This window comes from Ptiloglossa arizonensis, chromosome 7 (assembly GCF_051014685.1).
Source record: "Ptiloglossa arizonensis isolate GNS036 chromosome 7, iyPtiAriz1_principal, whole genome shotgun sequence".
Classification (NCBI taxonomy): Eukaryota; Metazoa; Arthropoda; class Insecta; order Hymenoptera; family Colletidae; genus Ptiloglossa; species Ptiloglossa arizonensis.
The window spans coordinates 24,742,501-24,767,803 of record NC_135054.1 but is presented as its reverse complement, the minus strand read 5'-3'; the positions used below and the strand labels follow the sequence as shown (position 1 = coordinate 24,767,803).

The following is a 25,303-nucleotide window of genomic DNA, read 5'->3' as shown; positions in this document are numbered from 1 at the left end:
TCGCACTGTTCAGATTTTATCTCGAGAAAACCCAGCACATTTCGACCGTTGTCGACAGCTGACAGTGCATTACCGACTGTCGAAGTCGCGCGCTTAGATTTACGAACACAACTACATCGCACAGCTTCTCCTTTTAATGTAAATAATACATTTTACAATAGGTACAATACTATAATAATAGTACAATAATACATTACAAAATAAAACATTTTGTATTTCATTGTTATCTTCTCAATCATTTTTATCAAACAAAACTTGAAATATTTATAAACTTACAGTACGCATATGTAATAATACAGATGCATTTCATAAAATAACAAATTACAAATTAAAAATATTTTTGTGTTATAAATAAACAATTTAAATGGAGAGTAATATTTATAATTTGTGACGTGGGTGTTTATCAAAACATATTGGATGAATTCTTTTTTTACATCGCACACAAATTAAATGTGATCTTTTTATTGCATTTTTACCCAACAGTATAATATTATAATTTTCGACACTTGGTAATACCAGAAAGATACATATTTTTCTGTAATAAAATACTTTTATTTTGAAATAACAATATTCTTGTGATTAACAAGTAAAGAATAAAGCTTTAAACTTTTTCTGACATAAAATCGAAACTCGTTTTATTTTTGTTCTGTTATTTTTCTAACCAAAATTCGATTGTAAACGCGAGAAATTTTAGCGTGATAATATGATTTTGCCTACGAAACCTCGCATTTTAATTTTAAATGAACGGAAAATTCATGTCTGCCGAAAGCCAGGATTTATTGCGTGGTCATTACTTAGTCGTAAGATACAATTATATTCGGATAATATAATTTTCGTTTGATTAAAATTTCTTTGTAATATACGATATTTTTTTTCTCTATTTTGTAGCCATAGTTTTGAAAATTACCTATTGATGTATATTTCACATACTATAGTTATAATTATTAATTAACATTATTACGTTTGCTGTTTTTAGTGTCGACAATCATTTTCATTGAAATATTTCGACAGCTGTCGAACAATTCTCTTTATCTGATTGTCTTACTTTTGGGGGAAATTATGTTCAGTTTGGATACATTTGGAGAATGGCAGGATTTGTTATTAGATCAAGACAAGAATAATGCTGTTATTAAAAAATACTCTTGGACAGATAAATTGTGTTTTAAAACAGCGTATGACTTGGACATTGTAATGAAACTTAGCGATATAAGATACGTTGGAGTTTCTATTGATATGGGACTTTTTATACTTAATAAAAATGGGGAAACAATCTCTTTAAGTATGCAAGGTTTCACAAGGGAAGAATTACAAAAACTTAGAAAAGAGATAAATTATTTCTTAAATGTAAATAAAGTTAAATTTTTTAAGTCGGTCAGTGAATATGCTTCAAACCAATCATTTTTAATTGTACCTAATACCGACTATATACATTGTACACCAACTAAGACAATACCAATATCTACTTCGGAAAAAATACCATGTTTAAAGAATAAATTAAATAATTATAAATAACATTGTTTAAGAAAATTGTAATTGAAATTGATCAATTCTCAGATCTAATAGACAGAAAGGCATTAAGAAGTTATCACGATAAAAAGGACATGTATAAAAATGTTCTTTTAAGTATGTATTCTGTGTAAACATACATATTTGTGTACTTCTTCATAAGCCAGAGTAAGAAAACAATGTAAAACTAAAAATGATATTCTTTTTAGTTTTTTCCATTATTCATGTATTATATAAATGAGTACAATTAAATGTGAATTTTAACTTTAATGTAGAAGCCTATTAACTATGAATAACTATCCATTTCTATCTCAAACATTTTTACCAAGTATCTCAGCACACGCAGACTTTATATCGGGATACTGGTACTGAAATCCTAATTCTCTGACACGTTTGGGTATAACTTTTTGTCCTTCCAGCATAATCTAAAAGGAGCTAGTATAATTGTCGAAAGGAATAAGAAATAATGTAATACATGCTTTTTACTAACCGCTGCTCGTTCTTTGTTTAAAAGGATGTTCAAAACAATGCTTGGTACAGGAATAAATGCAGGTCTCTGCATTGTCGATGCAAATACCTTTGTAAATTCTTTGTTTGTCACAATCTGTTGATAATATTTATGAATTATACAGATTCAAAAAAATTGAAACAATTTAAATTTAAGTCAATCACCTGAGGAGCAACCCCATTTAATACACCCTGTATATTTTCGTTTTTAAGCGAAAGCAAGAACATGTTGACTAAATCTGTTATATGTATCCAAGGCATGTACTGATTTCCATTACCAATAGGACCACCCAAACCAATAAAAAATGGTAAATATATTTGTTTAATCATACCACCATTCTTTCCTAATACAACTCCAGATCTGATTGTAACTTGTCTGATAGCACTATCTTGTGGAAGTTGTGCAGCTGCTTCCCATTTGTGACAAAGTTCTGATGCGTAATGTAATTATTTCAATCTAATATAATCTAGACAATGTCTACAAAAAGTGAGTACAAAGCTATCAATTTACCCGATAAAAAATCATATTTCTCACACTTGCTTTCTTCGGTATACTCCATGGCATTTGGTTTATAATAAGCTACTCCAGAAATAGTTGCAAAAATACTAGCTTTGGTATTTACTATTGCTTTAGCTAACAATTTTGTTGTTTTCACTCGACTATTTATAACACTTTGTTTAAATCCTTCCGACCACCGTTGTTTAGGATCAAGTACATTTTGACCAGCAACATTAATCACGGCAGTTGTGTTTTCAGGTAAACCATTACACTCCAAATCGTGCTATCCATTTTATATTACATATTGATGTTATCAGTCATTTTGTAGACACAAATATATAACATTTTTTGCCTTACCCATGACATTCGATTAGGTCCAGGCACTCGAGAAATGCAAGTACATGAAATTCCTTTATTAGATAGTGACTTTATTATTTGTGATCCGATAAAGCCCGTACCACCACCTGAGACAATTATATAACCTTATCTGTGACATAACCTACTAATTGATATTAGTTTTCAAAAATTATTAACAATTTGCTAAACGAGAAAAAACTTGCCTATAACTACGTGTTTCAGAGCCATTTGATTGCAAAAATAAATGTATTATAAAATGTAGAATATTGTTTCTTAAATATACGTATTAACGCTACATCAATTTCATTCGAGATTGAATCATAGATAAGTGATTAATTATTGTCTCAAATAGTAAACTGTTCAGAATTGCACTCGCATGCGCTTTTGCTATTTGCGATCAATGGTAACTGGTAATCCTTTTAACTGTTTTGTGCGTATAATTAAACTGTTGGGGCATAAGTAAAAATAGATATTGTTAAAAATGAAATTCTCCATCGGTTTAATTTGAATAAAATTATTTAAGTTTACATTCGTCATTTATACACACACACACTATATATATATATATATATATATATATATATATAATAAAATCATTGAATGTTATCAGCCATAAACCTCTTTTCTTCACTATCTTCAAAATCGATTGGTTAGAATCACTCTGTTAAACCCCTAAACACACGAACGAAATTGAGTTACGTGCTACGAAGGAAAAAGGATAATCGGAGTTGGTAACTTTCCTCAAGGCATGAATTATTGTTTCGGGTAGCATGCCTTTTCAAAAGTGTAAGTAACGTATGGCGTGGCTATATAGGTAATAAAGTCACTATATGTGTATGTGTGTGTGTAAACTTTGTTTATTATTTAATACCACTAACTAGTGACTTTAGTAACTATTTGTCATCGTAAAATACAATCCTTTGACTGGTGATCAACCAATATACATCATTAAAAGTGACGCATACGTAATGAAATATAAAAGATGGCGTCTGCACTAGAAAACTTAGAAACGCAGTTGGAGCTTTTTATTGAAAATGTAAGGCAAATTCGAATTATAGTGAGCGACTTTCAGCCTCAAGGGCAGAATGTATTGAATCAGAAGATGTAAGTATCGTAATAATGTTTTAGATTCTTTTATTATATCCGTGTTAAAAATGTATCATCAACTAAAACGACAGTAACTTGTTCTATTTATACTGACAATTACTACACGTGACTTACGTGAAATAATTTAAATTTGTAATATGTCCATGGTAAGGAGACATATATTATGAATGCGGTTCAACGTCAATTTCAATCAGGACGTTTTCGGAAGAAGAAGACGTTCAGACTTTGATGTACGAGAGACAAGATTGATTATTGTTATTTAAAGTTATCGCTTGTAAATTAATATTACAATTAATAATTGGAAAATATTATCACATTACGGTTAATAACTACATATATTTAATTTATAAGGACTGATTAAAAATGAATTAACGTGAAAAATAAATACTTAGATACTCAATGAGTTTTGTTATTTATTTTATATGGTATATTAACATATGCATGTTAATGTTTTAATTTTTAGTCAAGGTTTAGTAAATGGCTTACAAGAAATAGACAAGCTCAAGTCTCAGGTTCAAGATGTCCATGTACCTTTGGAGGTTTTCGAGTAAGTAAATATAGTTTGATTATGATAGACTCCATAAACAAAGATTAAGGTAGGAGTTATAATTAATTTTGTATGATTTCAGTTATATCGACCAAGGCAGAAACCCCCAGCTATATACAAAAGACTGCATTGAAAAAGCATTGACCAAAAATGAACAAGTAAAAGGAAAAATAGATGCGTATCGGAAATTCAAAGCAAATATGCTTGTTGAACTAACTAGAGTATTTCCACATGAGTTGGCTAAATATAGAGCAATACGTGGTGACGAGTGAACAAGTGAATTATATAATACAATACCCCTATCCACTTCCCTTTTGTTAATTTCTTTTGATTATAATTGTGCAACACAGATGTTTATTAAAAAAAATTGTGTACAAAAAGTTGCAACATTTTATTTTTGTTATATATGTCCTGGAATATGGATTTCACCTGTTACTTTATTTTACAGTTGGAGGTCAGTGATGAAATATTGAAATAAAAGAACGTAATGTTGTAATTTTTAATTAGGTCCATTTTCAATGTATCGTACTTTGAAGAAAGATTCACAGTATTCTTTTAATGTGTTAATTGTAATTCATAGATTATATACTAAATTGGTTTGGCAGCTATACATACATCTGTGGACAATTTTTTTGCTTACCAAACAAGCTTGTAGCACATTTTATATTATTCATGTTTTCCCTAAAGAACCTGATATCTTTAAATACCTGCTTCATTATTCAATCAGTGATATAATATAATTTAGAGTTTAGAGAGGGAGAATTTTAGTTTTAGACATTATTTGAAAATGGACATATGTATATATAAGATTTTTTTAAATAAAAAATTGTCTAGTTTTCCTTCCAACTTGAGAGACAGTAAATCAGAAAGTTAAATGAATTATTTATTAAGTATTGTTTGTTTCTGTCGTCGAATACATTAATATTAATGTTTGTTACATGTGGTATTGGTACCCCACTCCCTCTTTAGTTCCCCTTCCAAAAAAGGTATATTCGAAGTTTGCACGGAGAGAAAGATAATTTATTTCCAGAAAGGCGTACGCCATTCGAGGGACGACGCCCTTATATAGATGATAGGAAACATGATCGCTTTATTAATTACCGTACTTCTCGTTCAAGCTGACACCAAAGTCGATGCCGAGGATACGTACCGGTATGTATTATGCTTTTTCTGTATAGTTTCATCGTTAAATTTATAAATAACATGGTCGTTTGAGACACACTGTTAATTTATACCTTACCATATACTTTAATTTCATTGTAATTTAATTTCATCGTAGAATAAAATCTATTTTTGATTACAATTTACATAAACTTTGATTACATAGCATTGTTTATGCACATGTAACATGCAGTACAGTGTGGTATTACCATGTGTGTTGAACGCACACACGTATCTACAATGAATGTCAGCAACCTGACAGCTATATAAATTAGGATTAATGTAGCGTAAATATGAAGGATGTGTGGCGAACGCGTAAAAAATAAGCGAAAGCAATAGGTAGATACGGTTAAATGACTAGATCGTGAAATTACGATTGTATAGAAACGAATTATACCGGGAAGAATAAGTAGTTTTATATAATTTTATTAAGGATGGTGCAAATTGAAGACGTTGGTCTACGTACGCGCCTACATACGTTGCTACATTACATTTGATTATTCTTTTTATTGCAATCTAAGAAAAAGATTTCTGACAAAGTCTGTGATAATTTTGCAAATATCATATTTACCTTGTAAAGAGAAAAGTGTTGGGAAAAATATAAATTTTGTTCACAGTTCTTTATGGCACTATAAATGCGAGGATGGTCTTTGTAAGAAGACATTAATTACGAAGGAAGTAACTTTACCGGTTTCATTGGAAGTATGTGAATTGTTTTGCGGCTCATCCAGTGCTTTATGGCCAAAACCAACAGGTCATTTGTCTTTAAGCAAAAGCATGGTCCAGCTCGATCCTGACAAAATTTCAATAGCTGATATAGAGAATGGAAAACAAATTGAACATCTCCTCGAAAGGAATATGCTTTTATTGAGAAACAATGTGAAGAAATCTGGCGGCAAATTGATAGAAACTGGTGGTGTAGGCTTGCTTGTTCGATTTCAAGGAATTATTGAAACTAGCAATATTAAGTTAACTTTGCACACGGATGAAAGTTACACCTTAACTGTTACACAGGTGGACAAAGCGGTGAGGTTATCAATTTTTTACAAAGCATATTCTCTCCTCCTTTGTTTCGATTACTTCGTTTTGTAACAATTCTATTCTTATGGAACAATATAAAGGAAAAAAATATCTTGTTTACTCAAGGACGTTATTCGCTAGTTTGGGATGAGTTTTCTAAGTTTATTTGTTTACAACAATCAAGATGTTTTGTACTTGAGAAAGTTTATTCCAAGTATACAATATATACAAGTATGTGTACACACACGCGTGTGCGCGCGCACGCACACGCACACACGATACTTGGAGTATCATAAAATATGAGGAGGCGTGAGAAAAGTTGAAAATAACCAATTAAATTATTGCTTTTTGTTTTTCTTTTTGTAACATTTAGATGTTAAATGCAACGATAACGGGAAAATCGTATTTTGGTGTAAGACACGGTCTTCAAACATTGAGTCAGCTGATTGTTTTTAACGATTTATGGAATCAGATTCAAATTCCAAACGAAGTATCCATTTCCGATGGACCTGTTTACCCTTACCGTGGACTGTTGCTGGATACCAGTCGCAATTTTGTTGACAAAGCAACGATATTACGAACGATTGATGGAATGGCCATGTCGAAGCTGAATACTTTACATTGGCACATTATTGATTCTCATAGTTTTCCTTACGTCAGTAGAACATGGCCGAAATTTTCCAAATTTGGTTCTTATACACCCGAAAAGATCTACACTCAGGAGGATATTAAGGAAATCGTTGAACATGGATTGATTAGTGGCGTTCAAATATTACCGGAATTCGATGCACCTGCCCATGTTGGGGAAGGGTGGCAATGGGTATGCTCTAAATATTTTTTCTTTGTTAACATAGCGACTACGATATAGCAATACATACATACATACATGACACATTTAACCTATTTACATTGGTAGATAACTGATGATTAGTGCTGCTGTTTTGTTGTGTCAGGGGTATGTAGCTATTGAGATCTTGAGAAACTTACCGTATACTATCCCAATTGTTTTCAGGTTGAAGACGATGCTGTTGTTTGCTTCAAAGCAGAAAATTGGCAAAACTATTGCGTCGAGCCACCTTGTGGTCAACTTAATCCAATTAATGAAAAAGTATATGAACTTCTCGAAGGTATATACAAAGACATGATGGAGGATTTTCAACCAGATATTTTCCATATGGGCGGGGACGAAGTGAATACAAATTGTTGGAATTCATCGAACATAATTAGAAACTGGATGCAGACTGTCAAAGGTTGGGATCTATCAAAGTCGAGTTTCTATAAGCTTTGGGATTACTTTCAAGGTAGGGCATTGGAAAAATTGATTCTCGCTAATGGAGGAAAACGTATACCTGTTATTTTATGGACCGGCGGTCTGACCAACGCGGAGAATATTAAATATTTGGATTCAAACAAATATATCGTACAAATTTGGACAACCAAAGATGATCCTGTTATCAGTAGATTGTTGCAGAATAATTTTAAAATTATCTTTTCGAATTACGACGGTCTTTATCTAGATTGCGGGTGAGCAAATATTGCGAAATGATATTGAAACACCCTTAATGTTCGACGAGATATGTTCGCCCTCTTTTTCTACCTTTGTTCGAAAAATTTGATTTTCGGTTTATAGATTTGCGGCATGGATAGGCAAAGGTAATAATTGGTGTGCCCCTTACAAAGGTTGGCAAGATGTTTACGACAATTCTCCTTGGAAGATAGTCGAGTCACATGGTCTCGCGACTAAAAAGAATCTTGTATTGGGTAAATCTTTTTCTTATGCATAGAAATCACTTTGCGAAAGTGTTCGTTTGGTTTCATCTTAACAAATTTTCAATTACATTAATAAAGACAAGTATAGTCAAAGATCAATATCGATGAAATATGTATGCCTTTGTAACAGGAGGAGAAGCGGCTCTTTGGACTGAGCAAGCCGACGGTAGAACGATCGATGCGAAAGTCTGGCCTAGAGCTGCTGCACTCGCCGAGAGATTGTGGGCAGAGCCAAAGTCAACTTGGATTCACGCAGAGCAGAGAATGCTCAGACACAGAGAACGATTTGTAAGAAGCGGAATCATGGCAGAAAGTTTGCAACCCGAATGGTGTTTGCAAAATCAAGGCTACTGTCACGCGTAACGTGTATTTAGGAAATGGTGTGTAACGATTAAGAGCGATTATACTATTTTATTTTATTTTTACTTCCTTTTTTCTTTCTAATAAATAATTCTTTTTTTTTTTTCTCTGCCTTCATTTTTTTTCCGTTTTATGTTTCATTTAGATTGTACTATTTCAACGTATTCCCCTATACGTCTTGATTATCGTGTTATCTCTCTACGTTTCCTTCGATCGTAGAAGTAGGTAAGTGAAATGTACGCGCTTTTGTTAGTTATTTTCAGCCAATCTCATACCTAAGTTGGCCTAAATTATATATACATACATACATATTTTGATTTTTCGAGTCGAGAAAATGTTCATTCCTCTCGCTTATTCTCCTTCTTTGGTTGGTCATTCGAACAGTCTCAGATTAATAATTTTCTTCTCTGTTGTCGAACGGTGTTTTAACGAAATACGTGATCAAGGTGCCTTTCCCTTTAACGTAAGTAGGTCCTCGACATGTTAACTCATAACCGGCAGCCGTTAAAATCTTGGCCGTGTCCGCGGTGACTTGAAGTTTTCCCATTTCTCCACAACTGTCCATTCTCGACGCCACGTTTACGGTGTTACCCCAAATGTCGTATTGAGGCTTCTGCGCTCCAATCACGCCAGCTATCACTGGTCCGTGATTCAAACCTTCGCGAAAGAAATTTTCTTCGTACAGACACATTGCATGTGAATAAATACCACGAATTTAACTATCGTTACATAAATACATGCACACGCACGTGCACGTATGCATTTAACAATGCCACTTTACAAGCAAAATCGATTTTGTTTGTTTCTCTTTCGATTCCTTTTTATTTTTCTTACTGCCAATGGGTAGCCAGCCAACGCGTTATTGATACACGCGCGCGCGTCGTGTGTGTAGGTATCACGCGGATACAAGACAATAGATGAAAACAAGGATAATAACGATAAGGACGATGTATGGCTCTGACATTGTTATGTAAATAGTATCATTGAAAACAGCAATACCTTCGAGATACAAATCGATGGTTGACGAGGAATATGCATACCTACACAAATGTATGTAGGTAGGCAGGTATCGTTATAGTCATTTATCAGTGTAGAGTAAATAGCTATGTGCTATATGCAGAGACAAACAATTCGCGTGATAGTTTGATTATCTATTCTCTTAGAAACTTACCTATTCTCAGTTTAAATCTTTGAAAAGATTCTTTATTGATTTGATCTAAGATGGTCATCAAAGCGAGAGCAAATTCAACGAGAACGATTACATTGTGATCTTGTTGCTTCAGCGGATCCTAAAAGTTAACGAGTATGTAACATGTATGTTGATCGATTTAATTGTACGGATCAGCTTGTAAAAATTACCTTTCCATCGGTATCTTCTTTTCCTGGACTCAAACCAGAGGCAAGCATATAAGTGCTACCGATAGTTTTAATTTTTTCGATCCCGGAAAACTTTGGTTTAAGTAGTAGTTTATCAAAGTCGCAGATAATTTCGTTTAAAAGTCTGAGACATTCCAATCCTTGTTTATTTATATCAGTTTCATCGTAGAATTCTTTATAATTTGGGATCGATGCAAACATAACGGCGATACTGCTGTACCTTTCGTGATAAAGATCCTATTTGTAAGAAGAAAAGATGGAATTGTTGCAGATAAAATTTGTTCGTTTCTCTTCGGTTTCGTCGAGTTCTTCCGCGAGTGGCATACCGGGTTGAAACTCACCTGAGTGGCTCTGGCGTTTGTTAAGAAATGCTCTGCTACGTGAGCCGGCAATATATTCTCGAGGAGGATTTTATTAATGCCCCTCATAGTCTCTACCTCGTCTTGTTCGATTTTCAGTTTACTTTGCCAAAGGAAGTCAGTTCTCGAGGTATATTCCACTTGCCTATCCAAAACGTGGAGTACAAGACAAACGAGTGCGAACAAATATCCAATTTGAAGAAAACAGTGAATGCGGTAATGTCTGTAAAAATCGTGTTCGCTTTTTCTCTTTTTATAAAATTTGGAAAATTAGTAAAAAAGGGAGACTCGCGCCAGACCTGCTTTCGAAGAAGGAGGGAGACGAGTAGGCGCGAAAATTCAGCATTTTCGTACTTACTCATCATTTTCGACCGCACAGTACAGCCGTACAGCGGATGCTTGCGAGAACGTTAGAAGGATCGTTGTTACGGAAAAGAACATTACGCAAAATTTGAGCAAGAAACCAACGCGTAAATAACTCCAACCAACGATCAGAGACATCACTGCGGAATAGATGTATAACTGAAACAACGATATATGATTTGAGCACCTTTGACTTGAATTTCAGCAGGCGTATGCAGGCGTATGCAGGCGTATGCAGGCGTTTTTGGCATTGCGCATTACTTTTCGGTTTTATTATCTTTTAAGGTAGATTTGTAAAAGAAAATCGATACCCATCGATTCGCTCAAGCTTCTTCCACACGGACATAATACGTACTGGCACGACATCGTACCCGTTTGTTCGATCGACATCGATTAGGCTCAGCATGGACGAGCCGGTCGACAAAAGTACCGTAACCAAGTACGCTGTTATTCTGACGCCTCTGCTGAGAATCATTCGATACCGAGAAGCTTTACCGTTGGTTCCGACTCTGCCGGATAGCCAAGACATCGCAGTGAAGATCGACAGGGACAATAAGCCGGTTACGAAACAGCCGTAAACGGTGACGCTCCTGTAACAGAATCGATGCGTCGATGCGAGAACACTTGGTGTCGAGTCTAGGTGCACTTGGCCCCCAAAGAATTTGTATCGTTACGGATTGGACAGAGTTGTTCGTTGTTGGAGTAACACTCTTTATCGGGGTGGAACTGGAACGATACTTGGTACGAGTTATTCGACAGAATACTTACTTTGGTAAATAAATAATCTGAATACAGAAAATCATCGCGTAGATCGTACTGGAGGCGGGAAGATACCAAAGGTACTGCTCGTCGGTCTGTTCGCGGAATCGAAGTTCTTGGTTTTGGTCGTTGAATCGGTAAGTAAAGGGTGACATACCCTCGCTACTGTTACCATCACTGTTACCCTTGCACCACTCTCTGACAGGTTTGAACGGATACGCGCGAATGTAGTGTCGATTAAAAAGGTATGCGTTACTCTTACCGAAACGATTTAGAGAAGAAGAGGCAACTCACTTCATGTCCGCGAAACAGCTGGAATTACTGTTCGCTAAAAGATTCGATTCGATCATGGCGATGCTCTGAAAGAAATAAAGGCGAGTTGTTGGTATCCGAATCGTTTAAATGGTATCTAGTATCTACCGTTCTACATTTCCCTTTGGTTTTCACCATCATTGTTCCTTTCTTCGAATTTCATAGAAACGTTCGATCGTTTTCCGTGTTTCGCCGCAGAAAGGTAAACAGTGGGAAGAAAAAGAAACGAACTTGTCCACTTACCGTTAGACCGATATTCTTCGCAAGTGTAGCTTCCGCGATATTGGCGAAAGGCTTATCGGCGCCCCAACATTCAACGTATTTCGTCATTTTGCTACTCGGTCTTGATCTGTTTGAAATTGGAGAAGACTGTTTACTATGCATACACGCGTGTGTCGCTACCGCGTCGTTGCAATCGAGTTACTACAGCAGGTATCGGGAAGAAAGTTACGGCGATGGATTCGCGAGCTAAAATTTCTTCCGTCGAGTTTCTGCCGAATACATACGTACGTATGGATATTATAGCTACCTACTGACTGCGCAGAGATCAAATCGAGTTAGGAAATTATAATTATAATTGCATTTAAGGTGAACGCGCATACGAACGAAATGATGTAGTTTGTTCACCTTGACGGTACCGAAGCAGGGCGGCCGCGTGTGCACTCACCATTGTCATCCTTCGAATTCTCTTGGCTGCTTTTCTAACAGAATACCAGAAATATCATTGCGCAGTACTCTTTGTACTCTTCGCGGATTTTCGTTCACGGCGTACTCGACGTTTTTAGAAAATTTCAACAGGTTTTGGTCCGAAAACGAATCGCACAACGACCAGGCGATCGTATCTATGTACGTACGTTGAACATGTTTTTGTTCTAGGAGCGAGAATCGTTGATCATTCTGTACCGCGAATTAGGCAAATAAAGGTAAAGTTCGATTAGGCGATAGAAATCGAGTCGCCTTACCTTCGGTGGTATTATCAAGAAAGTCTCGACGTTGTGACGAGCAAGATAGCTCTCTCGAGATCCCCCATCACCAGGTTCTACCTCGAAGCGGTTGTCGAGTTGAAGCAGGGTCGCTTTAGTTACATGTACTTTCCTTTGGAAACGCAAACGCGATAAGTGGCTACGATCGGATGCGTACTTGTAACCGATAATGCGTTTCGTTACAACTTACCCCGGTAAACCTCCGCTTTCCATATGATTTGCCAGAGTAACGTCGTCACTCCAAACGTCAAATTGCCATTTTCGTAGACCGAGTACTCCGCATAGGACGTTCCCGGTGTGTATCCCGATTCTCATGTCCACGTTAAATCCTGTTGCTTCGCGAACAAACCTAATCAGCGCAACAACCAAGGAAAGCAGCCGTTCACAACACGTGTGTGTCTGGGTTCTGCTTGGGACAAAGAAGGAGACATCTTGTTTTCCTCACCTGATCGCCTCTATCATTTGTAATCCCATATTTACGCAATTGTACGCGTGATTCGGCCGAGAGATCGGCAGTCCTGAAACGCAGTAGTAACAGTCACCCAGGATCTTGATTCTCATGCACTGATTATCCTAAAAATGTATACAAAGATGTTTGTACATAGAACAAGACTTTAGTTCTTTCCCGCGGAAAACACATAAGACGGTCCAGATTCGAAACCAACAAGGTTTACATACATTACCTGTGCAATTTGGTCGAATCTTCCGAAAAGTTCATTCAGCGTTTTCACTAGATCCGAAGCGGACAATTGTTCCGAGAGCGGTGTAAAATTCACAATATCCGCGTACAGAATGCTAATTCACGTGCGAACAAAAGAAAGTCCGTTCGGTTTATTAAGGTGTACTACTCCCTGTACGTACGCAACGTTTGTAATTTACTAAGCTTACCTTAGCTTAGTATTCCAGCTTACCTAACGTTGTTATGTCTCTGTACGTACATCTCGTGGAATCTTGTTTGCTGGTGTTTACTGACCTCTTGACAAGCGTCTGCCATTTTCAACATAATGCTTCTTTTTACCTGTCCCGTTCGAGTTAAGATACGTATATGTATTCCAATATTATTCGTTCGACTTAGACGCGACACATTATCATCGATACGCGATGTACAATTAGACTCACCTCTGCAGCGATATAGGCTGGAATAACGCTCAACAATAATTGTTCTTGTTGTTCTCTTTCGCATTCTAGCTTTATTCTGGATTCGATAACCGTTTTTGTTCCAGAGAACGTTCTAGCGTGTGCTTTCGCGGTTAAAATACTGTAATACGAACCCGCAAGGACTGCCACCAATAGGAAGACGATCTCGCTGCATATCTGAATCAAACGATAGGTGAACGAGTAAATGCTATAATATGTACACTAATTTGAACGCACGTATACGAACAAATAATTCAATAAACATAGAAAAAAGAATGAAAGAAAGAAGAAAGGATATAGGTTCGTACAATATACACGGTTAGATAAAAGGAACAATGTACACGTTAAAGAAGGAAGTAAATACCTGAGCTATTTGGTAGTAATTCGAATAATCGGAGAACATGAATTTTCCGCCCAAGTGAACGACTATAAGGATAACTGCAAGGATGGTCGGTATTTGTTGTATGCCTCTTGGTAACACGGCAATCATTGCGAGAATCGTAACAAATAAGGGCACCGAGCCTCGAAGTATCAAGATTCCAAGACCGAGGATCGTGGAAGAAGCGAAACCGATGATAAATCTAGTTCTCGCTGATGTTAAAGTCGATGGCAGTTGTGTAAGAAGTAGCAAACTGAACGAGGAGAATAGCATTATCGTTAAACTCGACGCAGGGACAATAACTCTGGATAAATCCTGCAAAAAGAAATGATCTCGTATACTTCTTTTCTACAGTCGGTGTAGGTAATTGGCAAACTGTTTCAAATACCACGCTTATTAGAAGAAAATAAGTATCTGTCAGAGTTTCATTCTTCGTTCGGTTCAACATTCATTTATATACACGTATGTTGTTTGGTTTACTTGCTTGTTCCACCGCGACGCATTCTGACCCACTTCGCGCTCGTGGTCTCTTTCCTACTCGTATATGTGTACAATATTTCTGCATTGTGCCGTTGCGTAAATCTCACGTACACGACTGTCAATAATATTTTGTATCGTCGGCGGTGTCGCGACAAGGAGAAACGAGAAACTACGATCGCTTTGAAACAACCATGACGGTCGATTCGTGTCATCGATTCCGATGGAATGTACGTTATTGTTACGGCAAGAATAACGATAGCAAATTGTACGTGTGGTCGACATCCATGAATACGTGTGAATTGAATTTTTCACGAACGCGTACATAGTTTCCAGACAAACAGTTTTGATCAAATGATATCCGCTGACGTGCTACGATAGGAAAGTAATCGACTACATAGTGATTTTACCCGATAGCTGGTGATGCAGAGGACTCCCATTGCGAAAACTAACGCGGCTACAGCGATGGACAGAGTACCGGTATAAAGGGATGCTGTCAACTTTCCCTCGTACTTGTCACGAAGTTGTTCCAATTCTTCGACATTCGCTTCGTTCGCGGCGTACTCCTCCGATTTCTCTAAAACAAAATCGATCGTAGACAGTATAGTATTTGAATTATGTTTATCGCAATTGTCAACGAACAAGAAATTAACAGATGAAAATCGAAACTATCGCGAACAAGGAGTCCTAGCTTTGTTATTTTCAACACGAAGGAACAATAACAAAGATGATCAGTTTGGGAGTGGGGCGATGGAACGGGGCGTAAGCAATTTAGAGCTAGCGCGTAAAAGGAATCAGTGTAACAGCTGTACTTGCTGTGCGTGCTCATATTATGCGCAAAGATACTTGTGCAGAGGAGTGCTGATTGATGCACGATACAATTTCATTACGTCTCGCGATAACTGTGCCGGTAACGGACAACGTCAACGACAACGACAACGGCAATGGTGGTGGCGACACCAACATCTCATGTCCCTTTATTAATAGCGAGTTACGTCGAAAATAAAACGAATTGCAAACTGTTTGCAGCGGAAACGAACGTTGTCGGATGAATTCGACTATCGATGGATGGCAACAGCGCACAGCCTCTGTTCTCACAGAAACCTGGCATTTCTTTCGTCGATGTAAAGACACAAACCATAACGGATAAAATCGTAAATCATAGTTTGATCACTCGTTTCAACGAGATTCTTTATTGCTTGTTCGTATCACATGTTTAACAAAAACGCGAAAAGAAACATCGACATATGTACATATGAACGTGTTTGTGCAAAGTAGCTATTATATAAGGTTGCGTAATAAGTGCATTCGCGTGGACGGCAATACGCATTTCGAAAAGTATTAATGTGAATGAAATAGCGAAACGATCAGCCAGTCACTACATATTATGTGTGTGTGTGTGTATTTTTTAACAGCACCGCTACGTACAGAACGAGACATTTTATTTCATCTAATTTCGATTCGAACGAGACTAGATAAAGGAAATATCTTCCAACCAAGTAGATGATTTATAAAGTTCGATTGCCGTTCCTAACAATTCGAATAAACGATCGGCACTGTGTGTACATTCCTGCTTGTTCTTATTTCGGATAAACTCCAGCTTTAACTCGATGCAAATTGACAAAGTTGATCGTACCGATTGCATCGAACGATGGAAAAATCGTTGGATCGAGAGTGCGGTGTTTGATGGATACACACAGTATTCTTTTATATTTTTCAGAGTATAGAGCTTCCTCTTTCGATTCAAAAGACTTTCAGCAGAAGCGAAATCAACGGTCACGGCGGTAGATTGTAAACGAGATTCGGTTCTTTGTCTTTCTTTACCGCAAAATAATAATATCTATCGTATCGACTACCTAAATAGTTTTGTCCTCTCCCATGAGGGGAGGTGTCCGACAACGCGCATGTATCTACGCACACGCAGGTTGTACGTGATCACGAACAAAAATGATGGCTAAAAAAGGGTGCGCGTCGTTGCGTTTATGGAAAAGCGAAGTAGAGGGGATGGACAACGCAACGTGTTTGCGATTCCTCCGGGTGCGCTCCTTAATTTCAAGAATTGGCCAATGTCCAACAAGAATTATTTTCAATCTATTCTGTTGGAGAATTTTCACAATTAATATCTATTTTGTAAAGCACGTTGTACTACACTCGTGTATGTGGGTATGTACAAACATTACGAAACGTTCCTTTGTAATCCTTTGAAGCACGTCGCATGCACGAAAATGTCCTTTTTGTCCACGGACGGACGAATGATTTTTATTTCGTTTTGCGAATGATTACCGTACTCGTCAATGATACATAATGAACGAACGGATCGTATTCATGAACGAGTCAACCTCAATTGTTGCTAATTCCAGTTCAAGTTCACTCGCGAGATTGTTCGATTCGCTAATATCCTGGTAACGATTATTATTATGTACCGAACGTCATTTAGCATCGGTTTGACCTATTGTTGAAAACGTGTATCGGATGGAATTTTCTTCTTATTAGCTGCTGGCCACCGGCAAGATAATGTCGTAAACATTCAACAACGATTCTAACGGATTCGAATGATTTTCGCACGTAGCTTATCAAATCACCAACTGATTCAATCTCGTGAATAATATTTCGTATCTACACCTACCCCGGTGCAGTATACATATAGTGCAGTAGATACGTCATTTATCCTATTTGGTATATGTACTTACACTTACTCGAGTCTTTAAACGTATTGTAAATTTCGCGACGATTCAAAGAGGTTTTTTTACCTTGCAATTATAGAACAACGAAATCTCCATTACCATTTCGAAACACGTTAAATATTTTGAGTGTTTTGGTACTCGAGATTTTTACAACTAAGATACTCGTAGAGCTCCTGAAGAAGAATCTGAAGCCTACCACGAGTTAAGGGAACCGTTACGTATATTAGTAAAAAGTTTGATCATTCCTTCCCGGTCCATTTTCGTGAGCTCTTATCGAAGAGATGTATATGCACACGTAGACACACGTATTTAAGCACGTCGTTACCTTTTTTTGGCATATCGGTTACAAAGATTCCCCTTGGTCTTGTTTCGTCCAGTTCCTTAACTTTGATCCTTGAATTTTTCGCGGCTATCTACTGTTCAGTGTCTCCCGTTTTTCCTTTCATCGTGGAAAATCGGTCTATTCCATTAAAATTTGTACTACTTGCGTTGATCGAAGCGCTCGATGGGTACCTTTCTAAAATGGTTAATTTTTTGGTTCCGCTGTAAGGAGAACGACAAACCAGTTTTCTTCGATCGATACTTGAACCGTTTCTACTGCTTCCATGTTCGTTCAATAGTATTCACGGTGCGAGTTTTCTAATTAATTTGTTTTTGAATGTATGGAAGGTTTTGTTGCGACGCGCAAGTTTAGTCGGCACACCGATACTCGGTAAATATGTATGTACGTATATTCAACACCGGACCAACCGTTTTCGCGGCTGCGAGGCCTGCAACTGGTGGCCGAATTACGAGCCAAGTTTAACGCAGAGCTTTTCTACGTACAATCCGTTCGGTATAACTCCGTTGTAAGCTCCGCCACATTTCCGGCTAAAGTGTACAACGTATATGTACATTGTTTAGTATCGTATTTCGTAGACTTTTTAACACCCTTTGTCTAAATTATTTATGTACGCATTGATACGTGACGCTCTTATCAGTCGCGATTTCTCAATCGACGAATAGTTTTTCTTCTTTGTTACCTTCAATTTCTTCCCTCCATACGTAAGGTGGGATTGAATTAACTCTTCACCGAAGCAACTTGTACGTAGATACGTGATTTTTAGCCTGTGACATTCACGTGATATTCATCTGTCGATAGATTCTCTAGTTTTACCATATATCGAAATAAAATGTATTCACAGTTTAAGTTTATATCACGATAAAGGTTCAACTCATATATTTGAAAAAACTTGTGTTCGATCGAAACTTCATGTAATATCGTAAATGACAATATAAACGTGACGTTTTCTAAAATATATATTTTATTAACTGCTAAAGAGTAAAGACATTTTGCAATTTTGGTACAAGTTCGGTGAATCTTGGTTTAAATCTTTGTTGCGTAAAATATGAAACTGATTAAGTGAATTCGCAGCGCGTCAGGTACCCAATATGGGAAGTAGATACATACATATTCAGTTTGTACAGTATTCTCATACATCTTTCATAACACTACATACATTATGAATTTCAATTCGTGGGTCGATTATAAAAATTCCATCTCACGCTCAATACCTACGAACTTTAATTGTTCCGTTGGTCCATATCTGCAAAAGAAAAAGTGCATCCGTTACGCGCAAACAATACTATTGATGAGGTGAAATACTTTACCTGTAATCGAAAAATAATTCTTCACCAGGTTGAATAGCTCTCTTGGCAAAAATACCAATTCTATGATCACCATTTACCATCATTACTTTTGCGTAACAATTTGGATTTATCGAATGATTGGCGAATCTAATTTTATTTCCCTTTCGTGTAGCATCCACGACAAAATCTGAAAGTTACGACCTCAACGTTCACATAATACAAATTACTATTAATATTATCTCTTAGTTAATGTGAAAAGACTGTGTAAATTGTACGTGACGATCGAGTGAATTTTACGGTCTATCTTACCATTATTAAGATTAAAGAGAAAACTGCACATGTATTTGTCGTATACTTTTCCCCTTCTATCAGCTTCATCTTGACTTATAATTTCACCACAGTATTCCGAGATAAACTCGTTCTTTGCCGCGGATTCCTTAAGAAATATTCCCCAACCAGCCACGTCTGACGGCGCCATCAAAAGATGTTTATCTGAAAATTAGTTTATTTACAGATAATGATTCGTGTAGTTCCAACAATATTAATCTAAGGAAAGAAAAAGAAATTACGTACGAAGACCACGTTGGACGCTAACATTCTTGCAAGATATTTTAGTAATATGGAATTGATCTGCACCGCATGTCTGGCAAAGGTCTGGATCGCATTCCCTTACGGCTAGGTAGCATGGACATTGTTTTGTGTTGCATTGAGCCTTGCATCTGCATCCCGGGAATCGATTTTGGCATTCGCTACTGCATTGACAAAACTTTTCGCAAAAATTCTGAGCTTGTATACAAGGACATGAGTTATCACATTGTCTTCCAGGATGGTCACATGGTGCAAAATTATGGACATGATTAGCACCTTTCAAGAGAAAACAAATAAATTGTAAATCATCGTCCAAACTGAACATTATATTACACGTTACTTATTATATACATTTTTTGTATTACCAGAGTCCTTTTTTAGCTGTATCTTTCTACAATGCATCGACCAAAGTCGATGTTTCTTTTTTTTCTTCCGTGGTGGTGTAAAGTCTTTTAAGTTTTCGATCGCAGGAATATCCGAGGCTTCTTTTTGTGCAAATTGGTAAACTTCTTGACAAGTTTTCGTCAACATTATCTGTGCCAGTGCACACGGATTGCCAGGAAAAGCTTTGTGAAGAGCTCGGAACAAACTTTGCTCCGAACCAGTCCACGAAAGTTCGCTTTCTGTTTTTACACGTTTATCGAGACCCAAAAGCATAAACGGCACTTGATTCTCAGGTTGGGCTTGATCTTCCATCGACTCTTCCGGCTTTGTTTCTTTATTGACGTTTTGTTTGAAATCTAATGCGACATGTTGTAAGTTAACATTTTCTGGCTAGGATTTGACGAATTGATGGATAATTTAATAAAATGTCGCTTAAAATAACTTTTAAGAGAATCAAAATGTAAATCTTAACCAAGCGCTGTCCATCGTAGGTGTCCCTTAGACATTTGCTTTCTCTTTTAACCTTTTTTCTCACATAGCGTATTTTTATTGACGAAGAAACCGGGCAACGCGAAAGAGGCATACATTAGTAAGCCGATAACTATCATCTCCCAGGAATATTTTCTTATCGATCTTTTATTTACTTGTCAATTACCCCTCAAAAGTAACAGTTCAAAATCTTCATTTCGCATATATACAGCTACATGTTTGGATCATAACGATGAGCGGTGGTGGAATTAACTTTGGACAGCGCTATCTTGACTCATCAGATTTTAGCCAGAGAATGGAGAACATTGTCTCTGTATAATTGTACTGCATGAATTGGTCTGACAGAACTTTCCAATAGACCTAATAATGTGTTCAAAATCAACTATTTTTACAATAGTCAATCGTTTTACCTTGACAACCACCCCCCTGACTATACTTGTTGCTGTCGTTGCTATCTTCGCTACTCGCTTCGTTTCCAGAATCTACACTCGCTTGTTTCCGTACTTTTCTAGGACCGCCACGTTTCTCGTCGCTTTCCTCATCCTTTATATCGGCTGCTTGAGCTGCTAGTTTTTCCTTCATTCCCTCCTGTAAAGAAAAAGTATCTATGCGTCAAATGCTACCCACATTACCACACGCGCCTCTGTTTGCATCTAACAAGTATATAATTGGTTTTTCTTTTATTTACCAAATGCATGTAACATTCCGTTCCACAAGGTTCGGAGAACGGTTTCAGATCAGGTCCTTTCCGTTTTTGCAAATTTGGTCCTGGGTGACAAACTTGAAGACCTGCAAGTAACAATGTAAACTCAGTGCGCAAGTATTCCATATGAAAATAAATGGAGTAAGTAAATATAATAGGCACATTCAATAGGCACATGAATGACAAATGAAATACAATTGTGGATGAATTCTTGATGATGTCTTCGTGCTAAATAATAAGAAAAAAAAAGAAGAAGCATTCGTTTAAACGCAGTTGTTCGTATGCAATATTATTCTTTACCTTGCGGTGACGATCCCCTGGCTGCTACGATAAATCAGGAATCATAAATTATTGTAATTAACAATGTTTGAATTAAAACGAGAATGCAGCATATATCGCCGTTATGCTGTACCTTAACATAGTGCTTGTAAATAAATTAAGGAATGCAACTCGCAGAGAGGGCTTTCGTTCTATAAAGTATACACGATGGTGCTGTCATTATACTCACGGTGAAGAAAGCAGTCATATTTAAAACATCTTCTACAGAAAAGTGTGTGAAAAGAATGCATCGTCTGTTCCCTTGGTACGCTCTTAGCATTCACTCCGTCGATGTTTGGCGTACATTCTGGCGGTAAGACATTTGGATCTGATCTTTCTGTTAATTCAATGTATTTTTCCTTCAATTCTTCTGGTCTACCTTTGTCGGGAAACATACTGGATATCGCCTAAAATTAATACAGAAACATTACAAGATTTGCAAAGAGGATGAGATGTTTGATCATCTAACTTACGTTAAATATATGCATAGATGGAAAAGGATTCCCATGCATTTTAATGTCTTCGGACAACTTCTCGGTTTTGATCTCTGTTTTACCATTATTATCTTTTCTATCTTTATCATCATCCTTCTCTTTTCCTTTCTTTGTTTGCTCTCTTTCCTTGTCTTCTTTCTCATATTGCGCTAAAGCATTTACTAGATCCACAAATATTGAATCATCCATGAAACCAGATTCTCGGTCTCCATGAACCTATAATTGATAAAGCTTAACCTTCTACACATTGGAATTTTACAATAAAATTATAGCGTACGAGCTGGCTGCATACTTTTCCATCATAATTTTTTATTAATTCTTCAATGAATGTACCATCTTGATCCAAAATTTCATCGCCCATATAAGGTATATTATGCAGCACTGTTTCATCCTCGACCATAAAATTTTGCTGTATAGGTGCCCAGGTATACATAGTCGGTATCGGTGTTACCGCGTTAATGATTTTAACAGGACAAGCTTGTGTATCTCCATCGGAGCTAGTAACTTCTGCCTTTTTCATACAAGAGACATGAGCTGGAATATCCTGCATAGCAAGCCACATTGCCTTTCCATCCGCCCATCGTTTTTGTTCAACCATTAAGAGCTCTAATCGTACAGTTCAAACATAAATTGTACATTAATATATTTACTGTCTCGCGTATGCGTAAAGTATATAGATTTTTGCGTGCAGGTAGAGCTATAAATTTACATTAAGAAAACAACAGCACAGAAAGGAAAGAAAAAGTATGTTTGCAACTCTTAACTCAATAATAGTTGTTATTAAGCGGAATATGATTACAAAGAGCGAAAGATGAGTAGGTAAAAGGTTTTGCTTCAGCTACAAAAAGAGAAGTGATACCGACCAGTCATAACCTTGCGATTCTGATTCCAAGCAATCTTCACTTCGTCTGCCCGTTTATATCGTTTCATTTGTCGTAAACGCATATATTCGGACTTGACACGCTTTCTCCATTCTGCAGATACTTTTGCTTTCGACATTGCAAGGAAAAATCAATTCATTGTCAGCGAGGAACAATTTTCAGACCATTCAGAATTTAGAACTGTTTGGAAACATTAGGTGGGCGTTCCTAAAAATTCACTGTTATAACTTTGCCATTTTGCACAGTAGATGTCAACGCATTGACGTTAGTGCGATTGGTGTATGTACAATCGAATACCAACTCATAAATTATGTAAACGGAGAAGCATTAATACTTGCCTTGTAAGAGAAAGTCACTAGCTCTGGCATCAATCAAGACGTATGCTTACAGGTTTTGATTGGTATCGGAGCTAGTGATTTTTTTTCCAGAAGGATAAGAATTATTGTTCCCGATTTGTGCGCGGGAAAAAAGACGGGAGTAAAATTACTTCAATGCCGTCCCATTTACAGAAAAAACATTAATTTCACACAAAAATAAGACAAATGTCAGTGAAGGTACAATAGAACGACGACGATTATTGGTCTACGATTTACTTTGTTTGAATTTCAGGTTGGGATTCACGACACCAGATCGGGTCAAAATAACCTTCCTCCTTAGAAGAAAAGGATGAAGAAAAAAAAGAAAACGAATTTAGAAGAGGATAATAAATTAACCAGTTTTATTTATTTTTGTTTTATTATTAATTTCTACATTCGCCTTTATTTTCCATTCGTTTACACACTGTACTTCAAACGTCATATTTCGCTTCGTTGTTCACAATAAAGTAGCAACATCGACTCAATTGTTTGATTTGTCTATTTACACTGCAAAAATGCAATATGAATTAAATGATCACAGTTCCTTCTCCCAATTGCCAATACTTGAAGAGGCATATTTAACATTGTTGGTAAAAAATTGTTTATTGGTGCAACTATCGTTGGTTAAATGTATGTTCTTGAGGACCTGTAATCGAATAAAGCTCGTATGTAGGTACTTGTAGCGTGACGACACAGAATTTATGTACAAATGCGATACGATGTTTGACATTTTTCCTACCTATGAAACTCAGTAATACAGGTAAAAATATAAGACCATGTGCGGCGCCAAAGAGCACGATGCCCAAATACATTCTAAAGTAAAATATTTGAATGATTTGAGTTTTGGAGAATGCTAATACTATTATTCCTATAATTTTTGTTAAAGTAATTCCAGAGAAAACCTGCAACAGATGAAGAAACACGTTATTTCCTGTGTCAGAAAAGGAAAAAATATTTGGTGCGCTTGTTTGTATGGATTACCATAAATCATGTCCGTTGTATATTATATAATACATATACATACGTGTGCATATGAAATTAGGTAAGCTTTGTGTATACTTACAGAACTTCCCATTTCGTTAAGGGTTTTCGATGCTCGATCGATTCTCGTAGTTGCCGTGGAATTTAAATATGAATGTATCATGTGGCTACAAAATTCCACGGAAATGCCAGCTGCCTGCAAGGAAATAATCGGTACTTGTGATACAAAAAATTTCGTCAAATTAATTAAGAAATATAATTTGGTTAAAGTCACAATTGGAAAAGGTACTAGATACGTATGTATATAAAAATGTAGTGGTAGAGAAACTTGGACTTTTCTTTGTGCGTGTAATTATTTTTCTACGTACCATTACTAAATTTACGAGGGAGACTGCGTTTAATTCAATATGCCACCAATACATAAGACCACCTATGTTTACGATGATCATTAATACTATCATGACCACTGTTATTGCCGAAAATAATGAAAATCCAGTCAGAAATGCAGTCACAATGAAGATGACAACGAGAGACAAACCTATAGACGATATCGTTTCTTTCCAGATTGTAAGATATTGTTCGTAATAGACGTAGAATACGCTGAAAAGATTTTCATCTATTTTATTCTCAATATGTACGAGTAGAAATGTTGTAAGAGATAGTATACGAAAAATAATGTCGTAGTGGTTGAAATAGTCCGGTTAATGGTAGGTGTAAAATTACAATAACTTCTCGATAAAAGTTCGAAATAGCGATCGATCTTCCTTAATCATTGGAAGAAAGTGAATCTCGCACACGATAAGAATCGCGCTTAAT

General features: G+C 36.5%; 7 protein-coding genes across 21 annotated transcripts in view; 3 read left to right on the top strand and 4 right to left on the bottom strand.

Moving 5' to 3' along the window:
- Positions 1 to 515: 515 nt before the first annotated feature.
- On the bottom strand, positions 516 to 3,364 carry LOC143149738 (epimerase family protein SDR39U1). Of its 2 annotated transcripts, none has more exons than XM_076317359.1 (6): positions 3,073 to 3,362; positions 2,870 to 2,999; positions 2,525 to 2,795; positions 2,179 to 2,444; positions 1,997 to 2,110; positions 516 to 1,931 (listed from the first exon to the last, which is right to left on the bottom strand). In XM_076317359.1, exons 2-6 carry the CDS (start codon positions 2,876 to 2,878, stop codon positions 1,818 to 1,820), a joined length of 774 nt encoding a protein of 257 aa, XP_076173474.1. In that variant the 5' UTR covers positions 2,879 to 2,999; positions 3,073 to 3,362; the 3' UTR covers positions 516 to 1,817. The 2 variants fall into 2 exon arrangements, with proteins under 2 accessions (XP_076173474.1, XP_076173473.1); XM_076317358.1 differs by having other exon boundaries at positions 517 to 1,931; positions 2,870 to 2,976; positions 3,073 to 3,364.
- LOC143149739 (uncharacterized) lies at positions 573 to 3,487 on the top strand. Of its 2 annotated transcripts, XR_012992857.1 has the most exons (3): positions 573 to 800; positions 977 to 2,321; positions 2,397 to 3,487. XR_012992857.1 is itself a non-coding variant. In XM_076317361.1 (2 exons), the coding sequence occupies exons 1-2, from the start codon at positions 704 to 706 to the stop codon at positions 1,510 to 1,512; spliced, it is 633 nt and encodes a 210-aa protein (XP_076173476.1). In that variant the 5' UTR covers positions 573 to 703; the 3' UTR covers positions 1,513 to 3,487. The 2 variants fall into 2 exon arrangements, 1 of the variants encoding a protein (XP_076173476.1); XM_076317361.1 differs by having other exon boundaries at positions 977 to 3,487.
- Positions 3,488 to 3,728: 241 nt separating this feature from the next.
- Med10 (mediator complex subunit 10) lies at positions 3,729 to 4,912 on the top strand. Its single transcript, XM_076317362.1, has 3 exons — positions 3,729 to 3,973; positions 4,440 to 4,523; positions 4,606 to 4,912. Exons 1-3 carry the CDS (start codon positions 3,852 to 3,854, stop codon positions 4,793 to 4,795), a joined length of 396 nt encoding a protein of 131 aa, XP_076173477.1. The 5' UTR covers positions 3,729 to 3,851; the 3' UTR covers positions 4,796 to 4,912.
- Positions 4,913 to 5,438: 526 nt separating this feature from the next.
- Hexo1 (beta-hexosaminidase 1) lies at positions 5,439 to 8,939 on the top strand. Of its 6 annotated transcripts, none has more exons than XM_076317351.1 (7): positions 5,441 to 5,675; positions 6,302 to 6,386; positions 6,455 to 6,710; positions 7,078 to 7,524; positions 7,717 to 8,228; positions 8,335 to 8,465; positions 8,605 to 8,939. In XM_076317351.1, the coding sequence occupies exons 3-7, from the start codon at positions 6,462 to 6,464 to the stop codon at positions 8,835 to 8,837; spliced, it is 1,572 nt and encodes a 523-aa protein (XP_076173466.1). In that variant the 5' UTR covers positions 5,441 to 5,675; positions 6,302 to 6,386; positions 6,455 to 6,461; the 3' UTR covers positions 8,838 to 8,939. The 6 variants fall into 6 exon arrangements, with proteins under 6 accessions (XP_076173463.1, XP_076173466.1, XP_076173468.1 ...); XM_076317353.1 differs by lacking the exon at positions 5,441 to 5,675 and adding an exon at positions 5,884 to 6,023; XM_076317352.1 differs by lacking the exon at positions 5,441 to 5,675 and adding an exon at positions 6,072 to 6,223.
- Adcy2 (adenylate cyclase type 2 Ac76E) lies at positions 6,866 to 18,749 on the bottom strand. Of its 3 annotated transcripts, none has more exons than XM_076317341.1 (19): positions 17,404 to 17,924; positions 15,391 to 15,557; positions 14,489 to 14,818; positions 14,107 to 14,301; positions 13,899 to 14,005; positions 13,671 to 13,782; positions 13,433 to 13,560; positions 13,178 to 13,336; positions 12,967 to 13,099; positions 12,632 to 12,705; positions 12,248 to 12,353; positions 11,987 to 12,051; positions 11,702 to 11,890; positions 11,289 to 11,523; positions 10,929 to 11,092; positions 10,553 to 10,793; positions 10,194 to 10,448; positions 10,006 to 10,123; positions 6,866 to 9,491 (listed from the first exon to the last, which is right to left on the bottom strand). In XM_076317341.1, exons 1-19 carry the CDS (start codon positions 17,411 to 17,413, stop codon positions 9,226 to 9,228), a joined length of 3,054 nt encoding a protein of 1,017 aa, XP_076173456.1. In that variant the 5' UTR covers positions 17,414 to 17,924; the 3' UTR covers positions 6,866 to 9,225. The 3 variants fall into 3 exon arrangements, with proteins under 3 accessions (XP_076173456.1, XP_076173455.1, XP_076173457.1); XM_076317340.1 differs by lacking the exon at positions 17,404 to 17,924 and adding an exon at positions 17,990 to 18,749 and having other exon boundaries at positions 6,867 to 9,491; XM_076317342.1 differs by lacking the exon at positions 17,404 to 17,924 and adding an exon at positions 15,793 to 17,352 and having other exon boundaries at positions 6,867 to 9,491.
- Positions 18,750 to 18,950: 201 nt separating this feature from the next.
- Positions 18,951 to 23,427, bottom strand: E(z) (histone-lysine N-methyltransferase E(z)). Of its 5 annotated transcripts, none has more exons than XR_012992856.1 (12): positions 23,133 to 23,427; positions 22,562 to 22,875; positions 22,249 to 22,485; positions 21,966 to 22,182; positions 21,758 to 21,781; positions 21,443 to 21,543; positions 21,165 to 21,342; positions 20,247 to 20,621; positions 19,867 to 20,157; positions 19,603 to 19,785; positions 19,315 to 19,494; positions 18,951 to 19,250 (listed from the first exon to the last, which is right to left on the bottom strand). XR_012992856.1 is itself a non-coding variant. In XM_076317343.1 (12 exons), exons 1-12 carry the CDS (start codon positions 23,266 to 23,268, stop codon positions 19,190 to 19,192), a joined length of 2,283 nt encoding a protein of 760 aa, XP_076173458.1. In that variant the 5' UTR covers positions 23,269 to 23,426; the 3' UTR covers positions 18,951 to 19,189. The 5 variants fall into 5 exon arrangements, 4 of the variants coding, with proteins under 4 accessions (XP_076173458.1, XP_076173459.1, XP_076173460.1 ...); XM_076317343.1 differs by having other exon boundaries at positions 19,315 to 19,480; positions 23,133 to 23,426; XM_076317344.1 differs by having other exon boundaries at positions 19,315 to 19,480; positions 21,758 to 21,778; positions 23,133 to 23,426.
- A 445-nt stretch (positions 23,428 to 23,872) lies between these two features.
- Positions 23,873 to 25,303, bottom strand: part of LOC143149728 (NPC intracellular cholesterol transporter 1 homolog 1b) — an 8,501-nt gene continuing 7,070 nt past the window's right edge. For both annotated transcript variants that reach the window (XM_076317338.1, XM_076317339.1), the window contains 4 exons: positions 24,856 to 25,087; positions 24,570 to 24,683; positions 24,246 to 24,408; positions 23,873 to 24,152 (listed from right to left, as the gene is read on the bottom strand). In XM_076317338.1, the coding sequence (XP_076173453.1) occupies positions 24,121 to 24,152; positions 24,246 to 24,408; positions 24,570 to 24,683; positions 24,856 to 25,087 (541 nt within the window). In that variant the 3' untranslated portion in view covers positions 23,873 to 24,120. The remainder of the gene's footprint in view (positions 24,153 to 24,245; positions 24,409 to 24,569; positions 24,684 to 24,855; positions 25,088 to 25,303) is intronic.

Excerpts from the sequence above, each read along its gene's own strand:
- LOC143149739 (XM_076317361.1), top strand. The coding sequence starts at position 704 with ATGATTTTGCCTACGAAACCTCGCATTTTAATTTTAAATGAACGGAAA. Across the intron at positions 801-976 it reads TGCGTGGTCATTACTTAGTC|TGTCGACAATCATTTTCATT; the intron begins GTAAGATACAAT and ends TGCTGTTTTTAG.
- LOC143149738 (XM_076317358.1), bottom strand. The coding sequence starts at position 3,097 with ATGGCTCTGAAACACGTAGTTATAG. Across the intron at positions 2,796-2,869 it reads GACCTAATCGAATGTCATGG|CACGATTTGGAGTGTAATGG; the intron begins GTAAGGCAAAAA and ends TAAAATGGATAG. Across the intron at positions 1,932-1,996 it reads TAAACAAAGAACGAGCAGCG|ATTATGCTGGAAGGACAAAA; the intron begins GTTAGTAAAAAG and ends AGCTCCTTTTAG.
- Med10 (XM_076317362.1), top strand. The coding sequence starts at position 3,852 with ATGGCGTCTGCACTAGAAAACTTAGAAACGCAGTTGGAGCTTTTTATT. Across the intron at positions 3,974-4,439 it reads AATGTATTGAATCAGAAGAT|TCAAGGTTTAGTAAATGGCT; the intron begins GTAAGTATCGTA and ends TTTAATTTTTAG. Across the intron at positions 4,524-4,605 it reads GTACCTTTGGAGGTTTTCGA|TTATATCGACCAAGGCAGAA; the intron begins GTAAGTAAATAT and ends GTATGATTTCAG.
- Hexo1 (XM_076317348.1), top strand. The coding sequence starts at position 5,593 with ATGATAGGAAACATGATCGCTTTATTAATTACCGTACTTCTCGTTCAA. Across the intron at positions 8,229-8,334 it reads GGTCTTTATCTAGATTGCGG|ATTTGCGGCATGGATAGGCA; the intron begins GTGAGCAAATAT and ends TTCGGTTTATAG. Across the intron at positions 8,466-8,604 it reads TAAAAAGAATCTTGTATTGG|GAGGAGAAGCGGCTCTTTGG; the intron begins GTAAATCTTTTT and ends CCTTTGTAACAG.
- Adcy2 (XM_076317340.1), bottom strand. Across the intron at positions 13,337-13,432 it reads CAAATGATAGAGGCGATCAG|GTTTGTTCGCGAAGCAACAG; the intron begins GTGAGGAAAACA and ends TGCGCTGATTAG. Across the intron at positions 10,449-10,552 it reads CAAACGCCAGAGCCACTCAG|GATCTTTATCACGAAAGGTA; the intron begins GTGAGTTTCAAC and ends TCTTACAAATAG.